At 51.9% G+C, this 15,720-nt stretch overlaps 1 protein-coding gene across 7 annotated transcripts in view; it reads right to left on the bottom strand.

The window, feature by feature from the left end:
• Positions 1-822: 822 nt before the first annotated feature.
• The window catches only part of Hmbox1 (homeobox containing 1), a 99,697-nt gene continuing 84,799 nt past the window's right edge, over positions 823-15,720 (bottom strand). Inside the window, exons 9-13 of one of the 7 annotated variants that reach the window (XM_042699824.1) lie at positions 14,770-14,864; positions 14,460-14,531; positions 9,892-12,900; positions 5,911-9,135; positions 823-5,363 (exon numbers count right to left, since the gene is read on the bottom strand). In XM_042699824.1, the coding sequence (XP_042555758.1) occupies positions 12,763-12,900; positions 14,460-14,531; positions 14,770-14,864 (305 nt within the window). In that variant the 3' untranslated portion in view covers positions 823-5,363; positions 5,911-9,135; positions 9,892-12,762. Of the gene's footprint in view, positions 9,136-9,891; positions 12,901-14,459; positions 14,532-14,769; positions 14,865-15,720 lie in introns of all 7 variants that reach the window. The other 6 variants (XM_042699823.1, XM_042699825.1, XM_042699826.1 and 3 more) reach the window with 6 other exon arrangements.

Genomic DNA, 15,720 nt, shown 5'->3' with positions numbered 1-15,720 from the left:
GGGACTCAGGAGCAGATGGACACATCTCTTCCGCCCCCCATCTCTGTCCCTGTCTTATTTGTGCTGCCAGCATCCACTGCTGCCGTCAGGAGGTTTGGGCAGCTTTAAAAAGTTCCCGCCCCCCAGGGGTTTCCCTGGGGAGGAAGGCCTGTGGCTCCCGTGGTGTGGAGGGAAGGCCCGTGGCCCTGGGGAGGGAAGGCCCGTGGCTCCCGTGGTGTGGAGGGAAGGCCTGTGGCCCTGGGGAGGGAAGGCCCGTGGCTCCCGTGGTGTGGAGGGAAGGCCTGTGGCCCTGGGGAGGGAAGGCCCGTGGCTCCCGTGGTGTGGAGGGAAGCTGGGCACGCGTCCTCCAGCCCCATCAGTTCCATGCGAGCAAAACCAGAGCACAGCTTCAGCTTTGATGGGTCTAGCTGTTCAAGCTCGTCTCAGGAAGCTGCTCCGTGGCGCTACAGGGGCTGAGGGTGTGGCCTGGAGTGGGAAAAGCCCCTGGTCGCAGTCTGGGAGCAGGGGTGCCTTAGGGTCTCCGTGAGGCCTGTCACGTGGCAGGCCAGGGGGTCCACCTGCTCTAGGGAGATGAGCTTAGCCAAGCAATGCTTAGTGCTGCGACCTATTTCCCGTGACTCCCAGCCTCCCCAATCCCCAGAAACAGAGGCAAAGCAGCTCAGTACAGCATCTACCTGCCTACCTGCCACAGCGTCCCGCGTCCCATCACGCACGCTGCCTGCTGTTTCTTAACAAGATAACAGGAAGCAGAAGGGAACTGGTGTTTAGAACAGAGCGCGCACCAAGTGCCAGGCACTTCCCAAATGAAACCCGCAGCCTTCGTTCAGTTATACATTTTATTCTCTAATAGGTACAATACTAAAATAAACACAAATTAAAAAAAAGTTTTATTAAAACAAAACTGTACAAAAAAGCAGTATACTACATTTTAATTACAGAACAGTCTACTGTCCAAAAGGCACTAATCCAGAGTAGGAGATGCAATGATACTGGACTCATTGAAACTAGGTTAATTTATACAACAGAGCACTTGCTTCCTTGACCATTTACATCCAGAAACAAGGGCCTCTTGCTACAGTCATTACACATCGTTATAATCTGAGTCCTACAGTGAAGGCGCAGTATCGGTCTCCCTAGGGCGGGTCCCGAGGGTGGGGGGGGAGGAGGGTGGGAACCTGGAGCTGGTCTTGGCCCGGCCTCTGGTCTCTTGGTTACTGGCAGCCACATGAGCCCCTCGTGTTTAGCACCAGCGGAGTGGGTTCTGAGATGCTCCAGGGGAGGGGCTGGAGGGCTGAGGTCTGGTGACGAAGTGGCAGAGGCTCGGAGAGGGCAAGTGTGGTACCGGGAGGCGCCCGCTCAGGGATGGCCACTGCACCAGGGGGCTGTGGCAGACAGGACCATGGGCGCCCTGGCCGGGAGGCTTCCGGGATCACACCCCAGGGGCCTAGAGGAGCATCTATGGGAGGGACCGAATCAGTGTCAGTAATTTCTAGAAGGGCTTTTGCTTCCCAGAGTGCCACGCCCAGCCTCAAGTGTGTAAGCCACTTTCCGCCCTTGGTGCCATTCAGGGGCTGGGGTGGCGACAGGGGCCACTACAGCCCGGCCCTGTCCATGGCCAAGATGGCTGGCTGCGCCCCTGACGGGGTTCTCTTGTGGACCGGCCCTGAGGAAGAGGATACTGCGACTTTGCAGACAGTGTCGCACACAGAAGACAAAGACGGCATCGGATGCTCTAACAAAAATAAGGAACGAAGAAACAGGATTCAACCAACTCTGTTCTCACAGCAGCCTATACTACATCCTCCTTCTGCTTAGCAGAAAATTGTACGTACACAAAAATACAAATACACAATTCTGTAGAACAGTCTGATTTAATATATTTATATATATTTATATTTATACGAGTGGCAGGTTAGTTCATTATATAGAGCTTTTTGCACTTTTGGCTCATATGCAACAAGGCTTATAAATTCAGCTTTAGCTTTCATTCAGGTTTTATAGCTTTTGAACAATGGTTTTCACATTTAAAGCAGCATCCAATTTGCACTAGGAGTCTGGTGATTGCAGGAGGGGCGGGGGGGCGGGGCGATATACATTCCAGTGTGTGGCGTGAGGGAGGGTTCCACGCGGACAGCTCACCATGGTGACCCCTTGAGGTAGACTGAACACCGTACAGCAGACTCCGACACAGGTGTGACTCGCCCTCAGGGACACATGGTGCACAAGATGGGGACGGGAACCAGGGGAGACGCCGGAGGGAGACGCGAAGACTGAGGGAGACACACACAAGCCAAGGCAGGGAGGCGCTGCCGCCGCGCCCCGCAGGACCGCGCCGCGCCCCGCCTCCCGACCCGGGCGGACGCTAGGGACTGGCAGCCAGCCCTGAGGCACCGGGGCGGAGCACGACTGCGCTCCGCTGGCCTCTTCTCCAGCCCACAACCCGCGCGAGAGCACGCTGCACACTGCCCGACCACGGACATCCCTCCTCACCGCCCCACGCGTGACGGACAGCTCAAGTCCGGCTAAGGGAAGAGGACTCAGGCCCTCGGGCGGCCCCTCCCCTGCAGGCCGGGGCCAGGCTGCCCGGCGCTCCATCCGCACAGCCGCCTCACCACCGCCCGACTGCCCGCGCCGCCCTCCTCTCCGGGGCAGAATGCCACTGGCGCGCCTGCCCACGCGTGGCACGTGAATGCGGTGTGTGGATCATGACATTGTCTGAACAAAATGCTGGGTTACTAAAATAAAGTGCCTGGGTATGGATTGTTCCATTCTGCAAAACCTTTAAATGCACCCACAAGTCGTCTGCGTGCCACTCGCGGATGCGGCCTCCACATGGACGTCACGGATAATGTCCCACCCCGCCGAGGCTCAGGGCGGCGTCTCCAGGTCAGACATGCTGCTAAACGCAAGTGCCTCACGCTCATCTTCAAAGATGCGTGCTGGGTTTGCTCAACATCCTACCAACGTGGCCGGGGACGCAGGCTCCCTGCTCCCTACAATCTAGGACGAGAAGAGTGGGGTACCAACTCGGGGTTGGAATGAGTCTGTGGGTTCCTCAACTGCGACTAGGCCACGCGTCGTTCTCGTGGATCGGGGCGCACTGTCCGCGAGCGGAGAGAGGCGGAATCCCGCTCTGCGGCCCGCGTGCCCGCCCGGCCCCGCTCTGCCGCTACCGCGCCCTCGCGAAGCAGATGCAAATGCCCGCCGCACCGGGATCAGCACCACAGCAACAAAAGCCACGTGGGGAAGCGGCCAGGCCGGCCTGGCCGCGGGCGCGGGGCGGGGCGGGGCGGGAGGGACGGGCACAGGCCCCCGGCCGGCTCCAGAGGTCTGTAACTTGCTTAGGCACTTAAACATAAAGAAGAATTTATCCTGGCAAGGTACTGCATTCCCACACGACCACGCGGGCGGGAGGTGAGCCCACGGGAGTGGGCGAAGGCTGTGGGCTCCGCCGGGGGAGGCGGCGAGCGACCGAGCGTCTTCGGGAGGGCAGCGGCCTAGCTTGCAGCCGGGCTGCTCTGCAGCCACCCCGGCAGGGGACGGGCCCGCGGGGGCCGCCGGGCACTGTCTACGCTGAGAGGGAGGCGGGACGAAGCCAGAGCAGTGGAGACCCTTTGCCAGAACGGCCGATGCTGGACACAGAGCCCCGGCGACACCATCCCAAACCTTGGTTTTTCTTTCCTCCCATTCTAAGACACAACGAACGGGGCCACCCACTCCAGGGCCATCAACCTGAGCTTCGAGGCAATCACGATTCTGTTCCAGGAGCAGCCACACTGAGCTCAGCGCCCTCTCCCGACGGCTCATGCCGCCCACCACCCCAGCAGGCCTGGCCAGCTTGCAGCAAGGGAAGCGCCCGGCGGGGCAGCTGCTCACGGCGGCCCAGCCCGCGTCCTTTCGTTTTCCAGCGTAACAGCTTCATGAACGGTGAGGTGGGAGGAACGGCCCTGGAGTTGTTAGCCGGCTCTGGGCGCCAGTCAGGCAGCACCGGTGCGGCAAAGCCAGGCTTCTGCAGGACCCGCAAGCCGGCGGACACCTTGAGGCCACAGCCCTAGGCGCCGCATACTCAAATCCCGGCTCTAGCGGCCACCGCGCCTCGCCCACCACCCGGTCCAGGACCTCGATCAGCACCAAAACCAGAGGAAGGCACGCACAGCCCTTCCCATCCAAACCAGGGTGGTTTTCAGGAGGATGGGACGGGGCTAGCAACCGCGGGGCCGCTGCTGTCACGCGCCAGCGCCAGCACGCCCGGGCGTCACCCGGCAGGGTCTCACGAGTCCACGCCAGGGCCGGCTGCTCTGGGCCTCAAAGGTGCCCGTGAGGTGGCGGAACTAAGCCTTGAAGAACCGCTCATGGTTTTCAGAGAAAGACCTAGAAAAGAGGCCGGCAAGCCCAGCACCTCAGTCAAATCTTCAGGTCAGCCCGGAGTCCTGAGCAACCCCCGCGGAGCCTGACAGGAGCCACAGCAAGGCAGGGACCAGCCCCGCGGGACTGCAGACACCGGCACCTCTACACCTCCGTGTATCCATGCAGCTGCTGCTAACGCACCAGGGAAGGCTGCCGAGGGGCCAGGGAAGCCCCGGATGGCGGACACGAACCGTGTCCGGCCCTGAGGCTCGTGCCTGGCCTGCTGTGGCGGGCAGAGGGGACAGCGGTGTGTGTGGAAAAGATGGGTACAAACACGTCAGAAGACGAGCACAGAAGAGACCAGGAGTAACAGGAGCTCAGCGAGTGCTCCAAGAGCCGGGCAGAGAGCCGCTCCATCCGGGCCCACCGCAGCACACCTCCCCACCCCGCCTGCGGCCCTCCCACGCTCAGACAAGCCAGGGCCACATGGGTCTCCACCCTCTGACACACCAACAACTGTCCTCAGTTCCCATTACACCAGGGAGGAAGACTAGTCAGCAGCGGGGTTTCAGCCTGGAGGTGGCAGTGGGCCGGCAGGCCAGCTGCACTGAGACCCCCGAGAACAGGAAACAAGCCAGAAGCCAGCATCAGTGGCCGCCTGGCGTTGCCCAGGGAGCATCCGGGGCTCTGAGGACGGAGGAGGCAGCCCTGACATCAGCGCACCCTTGTCACTTGGTACGTTATGATTGAGACGGCATCTTCTTATATACACGATTTACTTCTGGTGTGTTATTCTAAAATCACTGCCTTTTCACTGATTTTGGTAAGCCGGCTGTGGGGACAGCTGGGGTAGGGCGTTGTGAATCAGAGTAGCCTCTGGGAACATCTGGAGAGGGCTGTCTCCCCAGCTCTCCGCCAGCAGCCCCGCCCTTGGGCCAGCACATCTGGTACTTCCATCCTTAAGACAGCAGATTCCATGGGAAGGTTCTGACTGCGGTGCTACCTGTTTCCTTTGCCTGTAAGCAGATGATCGGCGTGTTCAGCTAGCTGCACAGTGCTCACCTCACAAATCACAAAATTAGCTCAGCTAGTCAGCTCTCAGAATCTCTCCTCTTAAGGCAGATTGTATATTTTGTTAGAGAGTTACCTTTCCGCAGCTAGGGGAATAAGACAAGGGATGCCCTACCATCTGTTATAAACCCAGCAAATCATAAAAACGGACAGATCCCAAGAAAAAGTCTCAGTGACTGAAGGTGTGCAGTGTGTGCACGAGAGGCTGGGGGAAGAGAAGCGGTGATCGAAACATCGTGTACCCCCTCTTCCTCCACTAGCACAACAGCCGCACATCTCATTCCAGGTATGGGGAGGTACGGAAATGAAGGAATCTCAAGGATTAAAACCCTTTTGCTAAGTGCTGTGGGTGTGTGGGGGAGAGGGAGGATGACTGATGGAGACAAGAACAGCCTGCTCACAAACTGGAACGGCACCTAGCACTTCAGTCTCAAAATGGCTGGGAAAAGACCTCTACAAGGGCAACCAACAGTTTCTTTCGTAGCTACTCACCGGTCCGGGAGTGTGCATCCTGCAAGAGGTCAGGGCTGTGGACTGGGGTGCAGGAAGCTGCTTGAAAGACCACATGGCTGCGCCTGCTGCCATTTCTGCATTCCTCTAGAGGGTGCTCCTGCAGGCCATGGGCAGCCCGGGGGCCCACGGAGCGGGTCAAGAGCACACAGGGCCGGCGGCACCCGTGCTTGAGAAGGGCGGGAGGGAGGAGACAGAGCGCCTGCCGCAGGAGCAGGAAACTAGAACTGGTACAGAACAGCACGAGCAGCGCTGGCTGCTAGTGATGCGGGAAACTGAGCACCGCACATTTGTCCCTCTGCCCAGGTGACTCTGGAATATGCCAAGTGCCACACTCCATTCACTCCTGAGCGACGCCGGCTGATGCATATTCCCATCACGTTGTCTGCTCTGAGAAGGGAACTCGATTCAAGTCATTGTAAACTTCCCTTGGGCCGATCCTTTGTGACAATGATGGCCATGGAAGTATGGAGAACAGAAAGGAAACCCCTGAAGCCTCAGGGGAGCGGGCAGGGCCGGCAGGGCATCTGGCGGTGAGCAAGGGGGGGAGGGGGGGAGCCATCTTGGCCGGGGAGTCTCGCTGTGGTTCTCCGCCCAAGGTGGAGCAGGGTGGCACTGGATGGAGAAGAGAAGGTTTCAGAGAACTTCGAAGTCAGACACTGGGCACTCGTCAGAGCCTTCCGTTTCAGAGCTGAAACGGCTCCAAATCCTTTCTTCCCCTCTGCGAGGACATGAATACTATGTCATTATTTTAGTTTACCGAATCCCTGTTCCAAATGTTCTTGGGAGCATTAGTGCTAAAAGAGAACAAGGGATGGGAGCTCTGCTATTTTCAATCACATAAAGGACAGAAATCCTCTTAATTATGACCATGCCACTCTACATCCTGCTAACACAGCTAATTACATGTCAGGAGGACACTCAGTCATTCAGAACAATTGCCGTTATATTTTTATATATTCATCCTATGCCACCCCCCTCAATTACCATGGTTACAATTGGAAAAGATTCAGCCAAACCTCCATCTGATCACAACACACCAGCAGGAATTTGTGAGTTAATTATGGCTGTGCGGAGCCAGTCTTATTTAAAAGAGAGGGGGGAACATGCGGCCAGGGGCGCCGGCCACCCCGGATTTGTCCAGCGTGCTGAGCTGCCCAGTGCTGGGTGCAGACGGCTCCACCACAGGCCTCAGGCGGTCCTGCTGCCACACCTGGGGAAAGCCTAGGCAATGGCCAGGCTGCGTGCAGATGGGGCAGACCCACTGCGATCGTGCCTCTGCCTGGGGTGGGGCAGGGAGCGTGGGGAGGGGAGGGGAGGAGACAAGTGACATAGAAAGACTTGTGGAGTTCACTTGAATGGAATCAACCAGACTTAGTTCTCAAATACCAAAAGATGGCAAAGGGGGGTGGAGACGGACACACAGCAGCTCGGCGGCTCTCACAGGACATGCACGTTTGTCATTTCAAAGCAACTACCATACAGGTGCTCCTCACTCTTCTCTCCTGCCTCTTCTCTCAAGTTCAAGAAGCTGCACTCTTCAGATTGTTCGCTTTCTTTTTTTGCTGCAATTTCTCATCCCCACTAAGAAGGAATACTGAAGCAGAGATGGCAGCTTCTCAGCGTAAACAGCTGCATTTCTGGGCACGTTGTCTACAAAGAGCTTCTCTCTCAGTATGAATACGGGCACCCACCAAAGCCTTTCCCAGCACGGCTTACCTGGGAGAGGAGTTTCCACTATCAAAAATGGACTTATTGCATGGTACAGCTCCAGCCTTTTGTACGTCTGTTAGCTCTCCTGACAGCAATAAGGCAACCTCTCTCAAGTGAGAGGCATCTTGAATCCAAGGGTTTGTAAAGAAGACCATGTGATAGGAAGAAAAAAAGGCCTCTGCTTTGACAGTGTCACCATGAAATACCTAAACCTAAGCTGGCCCTTCACAGCTCGCCTCGGAGAGACTTCCTCCCTCACCACTGGCTGACCAGGTACCCGGACAACGTGAGCTACGCTCCGCGGAAAGCCAGCAGCAGTGAAGAGGTTTTCAGGCATGACAGCTCAACTTGCCACATTCAATATGGCTGACAACGGATGATCAAATCCTGAGTAAGTAGCGTAATTTGAAGAGCACAGAGAAGGAAGGAATGATGTGATGTGACACCCACCCCTCTCCCAGTGGTACCTTCCTGCCCCACAGTCAACCCCCCTCAAAGGTACCCGCAGAACTACTGGCCCAAGTGCCTGACCTTCACTTGGGAAATTTTGACAAATCAACCTGGCTCAGTAAAGCTATAAACAGATGTGGCTGGCCTTGATACAGCCACAATAAATACAGTAGTAAAACATTACGAATAACCACAACAAAATGTCAAACTCTATTACTATTCTGGCTTAAGTTTTGAGCCACAGAGACCAACAGAGAAACAGACGCACAGCAGAGGAGCTCGGGATGGTTCTTGTGCCGCTGAGCATGAGATTATCAGCCACAAAAAAAAAAAAGCTTATTGCCTAAGGAGTTGTGAAAACTCATGGGGAGGAAAAGACAAAAGGCGGTTTTAGAACAGAGGCAGGAGTTACACGGGGACCTTAATTCTAACCAAATCCTTCTTAAGACCAGAGACAGTAAGAACTTGAAGTTCACATTTACCAGTTGTGCAAAGGAGGCAATTCCCTCCGTGACGCAGACACGCTGGGCTGGCCAGTGCGGAACGGAGCTGGCCATCGTGGGATGGAGTGTTCATATTCAAAGAGGGACCAAACCCACCCGCTCTTCCTGCTGCCAGAGAGACAGAATCTCAGCACAGTCAACGGGCGTCAAGGCTGCAGTGGCGCAGCTTAGAGAAACCTAGAGCTGTCAGAGGCAGAGGGACAGCACACACCTGACAGACGACTGCTCTGCTCCCCGACTGTGACTGGACTCCCCAAGTGAGCTTCTAGACAGACAGTCAGAGGCCAAGGAAAACACGGAAATGATTATGACACTGAGTTCTTCATGAGTCCTCCCCTTTGAGGTAAAAGTCTGTCCAGACATTTGGACCACACAGGGGTGTGGCTGAATCAGAAATCTTCCAGGAACGAACCACTGGATTCACATACTTTGGTATTAATGGCTGCTTCCTCAAGTAGGGTTTTTTAGGAGTCATCTCTATTGAGCAGGGTAATAGATGAAAGGGGCTTTCTGTCTCCCAGGGCCAGGTTCCCTCTTCTCCCTGATAGAGTAATTCAACATGGTAAGTTCTGTAGAAATAGCCCAAAATGTCTCCTTGTACAAAGGACATAGGTCTCGGGTCAGAGTGTTCTGCTTTGTGCTCCCCTGGCCTCCCTGGCTTCCCTCTGTTGGTAAGGTTATATTCAGACCAGCAGAAGTCTCCAGGGATGGTCCATCTTTAAAAGGTCCTATGTAATTAATGTTCTTAAAGGTTCAGAAAGGTTACCCACTGGGACGCCAAGGCACCTTCACAAAGTAGCAAACTCCATGAACGCCCTTGCACTTTTCAAACCCTTCCTTGGCTAGGAAGGCACAGCCTCAGACTGATGTTTGGGCTGAAGTAGACACAGAAGCGAGAGCAGGGGCAGCAAGCAAGCAGCACTGAATGTGGGTTCTGCAGCGTTTGGCTCTTCCCCTTTTAGTGATAAGAAAATTTTAGTTTCCTTTTTTTTTTTTTTTTTTTGGTGTGCCTGTCCTGGGGCTTGAACTCAGAGCCTGGACTCTGTCCCCGAGCTTTTGTGCTCAAGGCCAGTGCTCTACTACTTGAGCCATACCCCCCTCTTCTGGCTTTTTGGTGGGTAACTGGAGATAAACGAGTTTCATGCACTCTCCTGCCCAGGCTGGCTTCAAACTGTGTTTCTCAGATCTTAGCCTCCCGGGTAGCTAGGATTATAGGCAAAAGCCATCAGTGCCGGCGGGAGTTTCTTGTTCAACAAAACCACCCTTAAACCTGAAAATGTTTAAAGAAAAAGTTTACCATCCAAAGGAATAAGACATCAAATATGGCAACTCCACGCACCATGGCAAAAACTAACGTCGTATTGGACAACATAGAATTGGACCTGGTGACAAAGAGAAAACCAATGGGAGGTTTAAATCTTGACCCCAAAGAAGTAAATTCTTATTGTGGGTGAAAAAGCCCAAGCTCCCAGTAAGGCTGAGGTCAGAAGGATGTGGGTGAGAGGTTTTCTGCCGTTACCGACCCGGCTCACTATGGAGCCATTCTCCAAGCAGCACTGCCTGTCTGCACTGACCGACTCCCAGGCTCCTCCCGGCCTTTTTTCTTCGTTAAAGGTCTTACAACAGTCAAGCATTTCAGCTCTTCTGTGGCACTCACTGAGATTCTTTAGAAACTGCGCTGTTTGAAACGTCTGAGACTGCTCCTTTAAAAACTCTAGCCAGAACAAATGACACTAGGAATCTCATCATAAAGAAGCTATCAATTAGAATAATCTCCTTACAATAAATCATGGAGGTGACTTGTCACAGAATATATTTTTTCTTTCTCTCCTGTTCTTTCTGAGTCAACTGAGAGTAAATAGACAAAACTCCACTGAAACAGAAAGATACAGTAGTTCTAATAGAAGAAAATGAAACAAGCACAACTCAATTTCCTAATTGAAATACAAAGTAAAGCCAAGAAAGAATGTATGAGGGGGTAGGGGTAGGGGGAGAAGGAGGGGAGCGTGTCATTCCTGAGATTAACAAATGCTACTCTTGAATCTATTGACTCAAGTAATACAGAAAAAGATTGCTCCATTTCACTCTTGGAGGCTGGGAAAAATGAAGACAATTCCCCCTTCCCAAATCCACCAACAGGAGCGAGTCCAGACCCTGCCTGCATCTGTCCACAGTCACGGGCGCGGGGAAGGCGGCACCCTCTGCCCACGCTGACGTAAGCAGGATTCAGAGCTAAGCGGGTAATCGAGTCACCGTGTGCCGCAAGAGCAGTGAGACCAGCTAAAAATTTGAAGCTACTAGTCTACGAACACCAAAGGAAAAAAATGAAGCGGGTCAGCAGCCTCCCCATCCCCAGCCCCAAATAGTTTTAAACTTAAATATAGATGGTGAGGGAGGAGAGGGAACAAGGAGAGGAAGTGGCAAGTTCTCTCCATTGCACAAATGGTTTCAGGTAATGGACAGAAGGACAGAAGCCCTGCTCAATGGGCTCCCCACGCTCTCCTTGAAACAAGGCCTCATCAGACGGACGGAGGAGAGATGGGATGCGGCAGGAAATGCATAGCTGTGGTGCCTCTTTCGGGCGCACGCTACACCGCTACCCTGAAGGCTGTTTCCTCTTACCCACAGTGACAGTGTGTCATTTAATCAGGTCGCCAGGAGATCATTTTCATACAAGGCCAGCAGATGTAATTTTCTTTGATGCATGAGTAGTTCATCATTTTGCTACGAGATGACAAGGTGATCACAGGGTGGCTTTATAACGCAAGTTCACTGTTTGGTATTTTGAGTTCTCAAAATGAAAAAAAGGTTTATCAAATATAAATATCTTTAAAAAGTAACAAAAGTGCTACATATGCGATCAAGGAAAAAAAATTCCATTAGTTACTGCCACTTAAAGTAGATTAAACGTTACAAATATTACCACATCCATTATCAATATGGCTTCCAATTGTTGAATAAATTGCCTATAGCAATATAGCTTTTCACACCTCTCCAAGGACAGAGAAAAGAGACCAACACGCAATCACATCCCGTGTGTCCCGCACACCCGCAAGGTACGTGGTCAATGTCCCCTGCTCTTTTGTGCTCCTAATCTGGTGAGCATTTGTATCTGCGATCGTCAGTCGGCAGGAACCCCTACACAGTCTCTGTCAGCTCTGGGTGCAAGGACTATTCTTCCACTTACTTTTGACCTTAGCTTCATCCTCGAAAGACTTTTTTTGGTAGCAGGGAAAGGGGAAACAGACAGTAAGTGAAGCGACTTCCGTGATACCGTCTAGGACTTATTCCCGGCAGGCACTGCTAACTGTACCATGGAATGTACGGTGTTTCTAAGAACTGGTCTTAGCATCCATTACATGTTCAGCTCACACTTTTTTTCCAATGCTCTCAAGCTGGGTTTTGTTAGTCTTTTTTTTGTTTTGTTTTTTATAACTTAATCTCTTCATTTTGTTTTGAATCATGGTCCCAAAGGCAGAAGGCAGTATTGTTATCTACCAAGTCACACAGCTTGTGAGAGGAAAGAACGTCTGGGTCAGTCACATTAACAACCACCAAAATCTGAGCTAGAGTATCCACTGACATTCTTAACACAGCACCCAAAGAAGTATAGTCTAGCCACGGTGTGGCTATGAGGCACGGCTTATTGCAGCTGAATCAGCGACTCCATGCTGAGGGGTTCTAGTGTTCCTTCACTCTGCGAGTGCTCCCCAAAAGGCATCTCTCTATCCTGTGCCACTACCTCAGCTTGCATCCGGTCAGTCTTGGGGCAGAAATAGGGGGTACAGACCAGTGTTACAGGAATCTAAAGGTACCCGAGATTTTACACACAGCCTAATATTTGAGGACTGAGGGTTATCTAAACACCTGGAAGCACTTTCTTAGAATGCTAAGACGGAGCAGCAAGATTTTCTAGCCTCGGGACTGGGAGAGGGGCGTCTGGTTGGTTGGTTGGTTGGTTGGTTATTATTACTGGGATTTTAATACTGAGAGAGTATATGCAAAGGCTGAGGGCACCATGCCATCTTCACAGAACAAGACCCTAACGGCTACCTGACATACAAGAAACTGCAAGTTATACTGTAAGAACACATGTTAAGGACCGAGGAAAGTCTGCTAAGGTGCTACGTCTAAACTAAGTTAACTTGTCACGTTTAACCCTCCCTGATCAGTCATCATCCAGGGCCTCTGTCTTGATTTCGCTGGCTCCTTGGCGGGCCAGTGCCAAGATAGTATGGTTGACGGCTGCCATCTCCACAGCTAATGAGATGGGGTCTTGGTGGTCACTATGGCTCGTGCTGTCGTCCTAGATGTGCAGAAGTAAGAAACACAGGTTATTAGTGGATCAGCACAATTCTCTAGCTCACAGAAAGGCATGCAGGGGCAAGGGGAGACAGAACATCTGTGGAAGAACTGATTGGGAGCATCTTATGAAAGAGGTGAACTGTATTTAAGTAGACACTGAATGGATATAGGTCCAGAGCCTCCCCGTTGACATTTTTCTGACTTAACGAAGAAATTAAAACTCAAAATGCCCTTTCTCTGAGAATTTTACCCACTCTATCGAGAAGATTGCCGGTGGTAATTGTACCTTCAGTGATTAATATAAAACAATAATTTGGGTGTTTACAATTAGAGCATGAGTTATTAAAGTCATGGTATTTTTCCACTCAACTGAAACAACAAGACAAAACGTAAGACCAGGCATCAACATCTTACAGGTAAGAAAAAAGAAAGACTTCTTAGTTATGGCCAAAGTGTGGCTACATAAGTAGCTAGGGGAGAAAGGGGTGGCACGCTCCTGCTAGAGGAAGATGTGTGAAGGAAGTGCCAGCATCTATTTAGAGCGAGTGCCAAGTCTCCCCCCCTCCAAGCTCCACACGTTAGACAATAAAGCTGAGAAGGAAACGGGTGCTGCAGATGCATGTGAGGCAGTGAAGATGGAGTCACAAGTAGGGGGCGTGCTTCTCACCTGTCACATCCTCAGGGGAAGGCTATCACAGAGCTTTGGAAGGGGTAAGTCCCCTGGGGGAAAAAGCAAGAGATGTGCTGCCCTCAGGGCATCTGCAAAGAAAGATGGAAATGATCCATCTGCATCCGTTGGCTGAAAAATGTTCCCAACTAGAAAGACTTACAGAACATTCTCTGGAGTACAAGGTGGGGCTATGATCTGGAGTAGTAATGGAAAAAAAGGAAACCCTGGGGATGTGTGGACTTGAGCAGTTTCCTTGTGAGGTCCACAGATTAGGGACCTGCACGGAACTGTATACAACTGTATACCGGTGCAGTGTCTGCACTCAGGCTGGCACGCCAGGACGTGCAGCCGTCAGGAGAAGGAAGAACGCGGTGGGCTCTGTGAACTGGCTGCACGGCAACGAAAGCAAGAAAGAGGCAGCGTTTTCTTTCTGAGTCTAAGGAAAGGGACCATAGATTTTCTCCATTGTCCAAGCAGAAGTGAAACTTAAATCCTGTACGAATTTTCAGTGAACTCTGTCAACATGTGGAGGCAAAACTCCCAGTCTTCCTTACTGGATTTATTCCATGCAGTGGCTACAATTAAATACATTTTCCCCCAAGCAATGAAGAATAAACCAGGATGAGATGAGAAGACATGCGGGTGTTGCATTAAGGCCAGGATGCCTGTGGCAATGTGCCAGAGACTCTGGAAGAACCACTCCTCTGGGCATGAGGGTTACCACTGCAACAGGGCTGGAGTGGGTGGGGCCTTCCATTGTGCCCTGCATTGGTCATGTTTAGGCACGGGTCACAGCTGCCCAGATGCCCCTAGTACTTCTCAAACACTGAGTGTGTGTGGTGAATGGTGTAACTTGCTTGTTTGGGTCAGATCCTCCTCTCTTCTTCTACCTTCTCTGCTTCTCTGCCTCCCTCTGAACTTCTTCCCTCCTCCTCCTCCCCATTGCGTACTTGCCAAGTATCCTGTTGTATGACAATAAATCCAGGTGGGTGAATAGCGATTTCTCACAAATTCAACAGGACAACTGAATCTTACCACATTCCTTTAAAATTACATGACAGTCTAACTAGACACATGAGCAGAGTGGAGGACACTGGCTCATCCCCTCCCCAGCCCCGCACAACCACACCCCTGCACTTGAGTCAGTAAACCACCCCCTGCTCAGTAGCTAGGAGCTTCTGCCCAGCTGCCCGCCCTCACCTGCTCTGAGTAGTCGTTGCCATCAACGTCATCGCTGTTGGAATGGCCTCCAGGACTCTGTACGTCTATCCCATGACTCTCCAGGATTGCTGCTTCTTCGAAAAAAGCAAATAGATCCCTAAATTATCTGTTACCTTATTCTGACGGAAACCTAGATTTTGTGTTGAGGTAATTAGGTTGTAAGGAAACAAGAACCTATGTTCCTTGGTAGTTTGATTCTCAGGCACACATTTGCCATCCTGGAGTCCCTGCTATGAGGGACTCCAGAATTTATAGTGTACAACATGATGTACTCTAATATGGATATGTTGTGGAATGATTAAATCCAAAATAAAAATATGAAGTGTTATCTCACTAACGTTTACTGGACTCTTTGTTGTTAAGTCTCTTTCATTACAGTTTTTTATCTTTTTTTTTAATGCTGGTGCTGGGGCTTAAACTAAGGGCCTAGATGCTGCTCCTTGGGCTTTTTCATTCAAGGCCGGAGGTCTCCCAACTGAGCCACATCTCTACTTCTGGCTTTTTGGTGGTCAATTGGAAGTAAGAGTATTCATGGACTTTCCTGCCCGGGCTAGCTTACAACTGTGATCCTCAGATCTCAGCTTCTTGAGTAGCTAGGATTATAGGTGTGAGCCTCCAGCACCTGGCTGTTCCAGTTCTATAAATCAATTGTTTTCTAATATCTAAGTCAAAGCCCAGCAGTAACAAATAAGCTTGTGGTATTGCAATTCTTCTCAAGACCCATGTACCATAGTAGTATCAGGGGCTGTCTAATTCTGAATTATGGGACATTAGGAACAAAGAATATTATCGAATAACAGTGTTATGATTCTTATAAAACAAGTAGTACAAATAATACTAACTTCAGGTTACCAAAAATAAAATGAAGAAAAACATAAGGGCGACTCTTGTTAGGCTTAAAAGTTAGGCTCATTTAGACCTGAAGCTCTT

The sequence above is a fragment of the Dipodomys spectabilis genome, unplaced genomic scaffold, assembly GCF_019054845.1.
Source record: "Dipodomys spectabilis isolate Male_0828 unplaced genomic scaffold, ASM1905484v1 ptg000263l, whole genome shotgun sequence".
Classification (NCBI taxonomy): domain Eukaryota; kingdom Metazoa; phylum Chordata; class Mammalia; order Rodentia; family Heteromyidae; genus Dipodomys; species Dipodomys spectabilis.
This window is presented reverse-complemented; position numbering and strand designations above follow the sequence as displayed.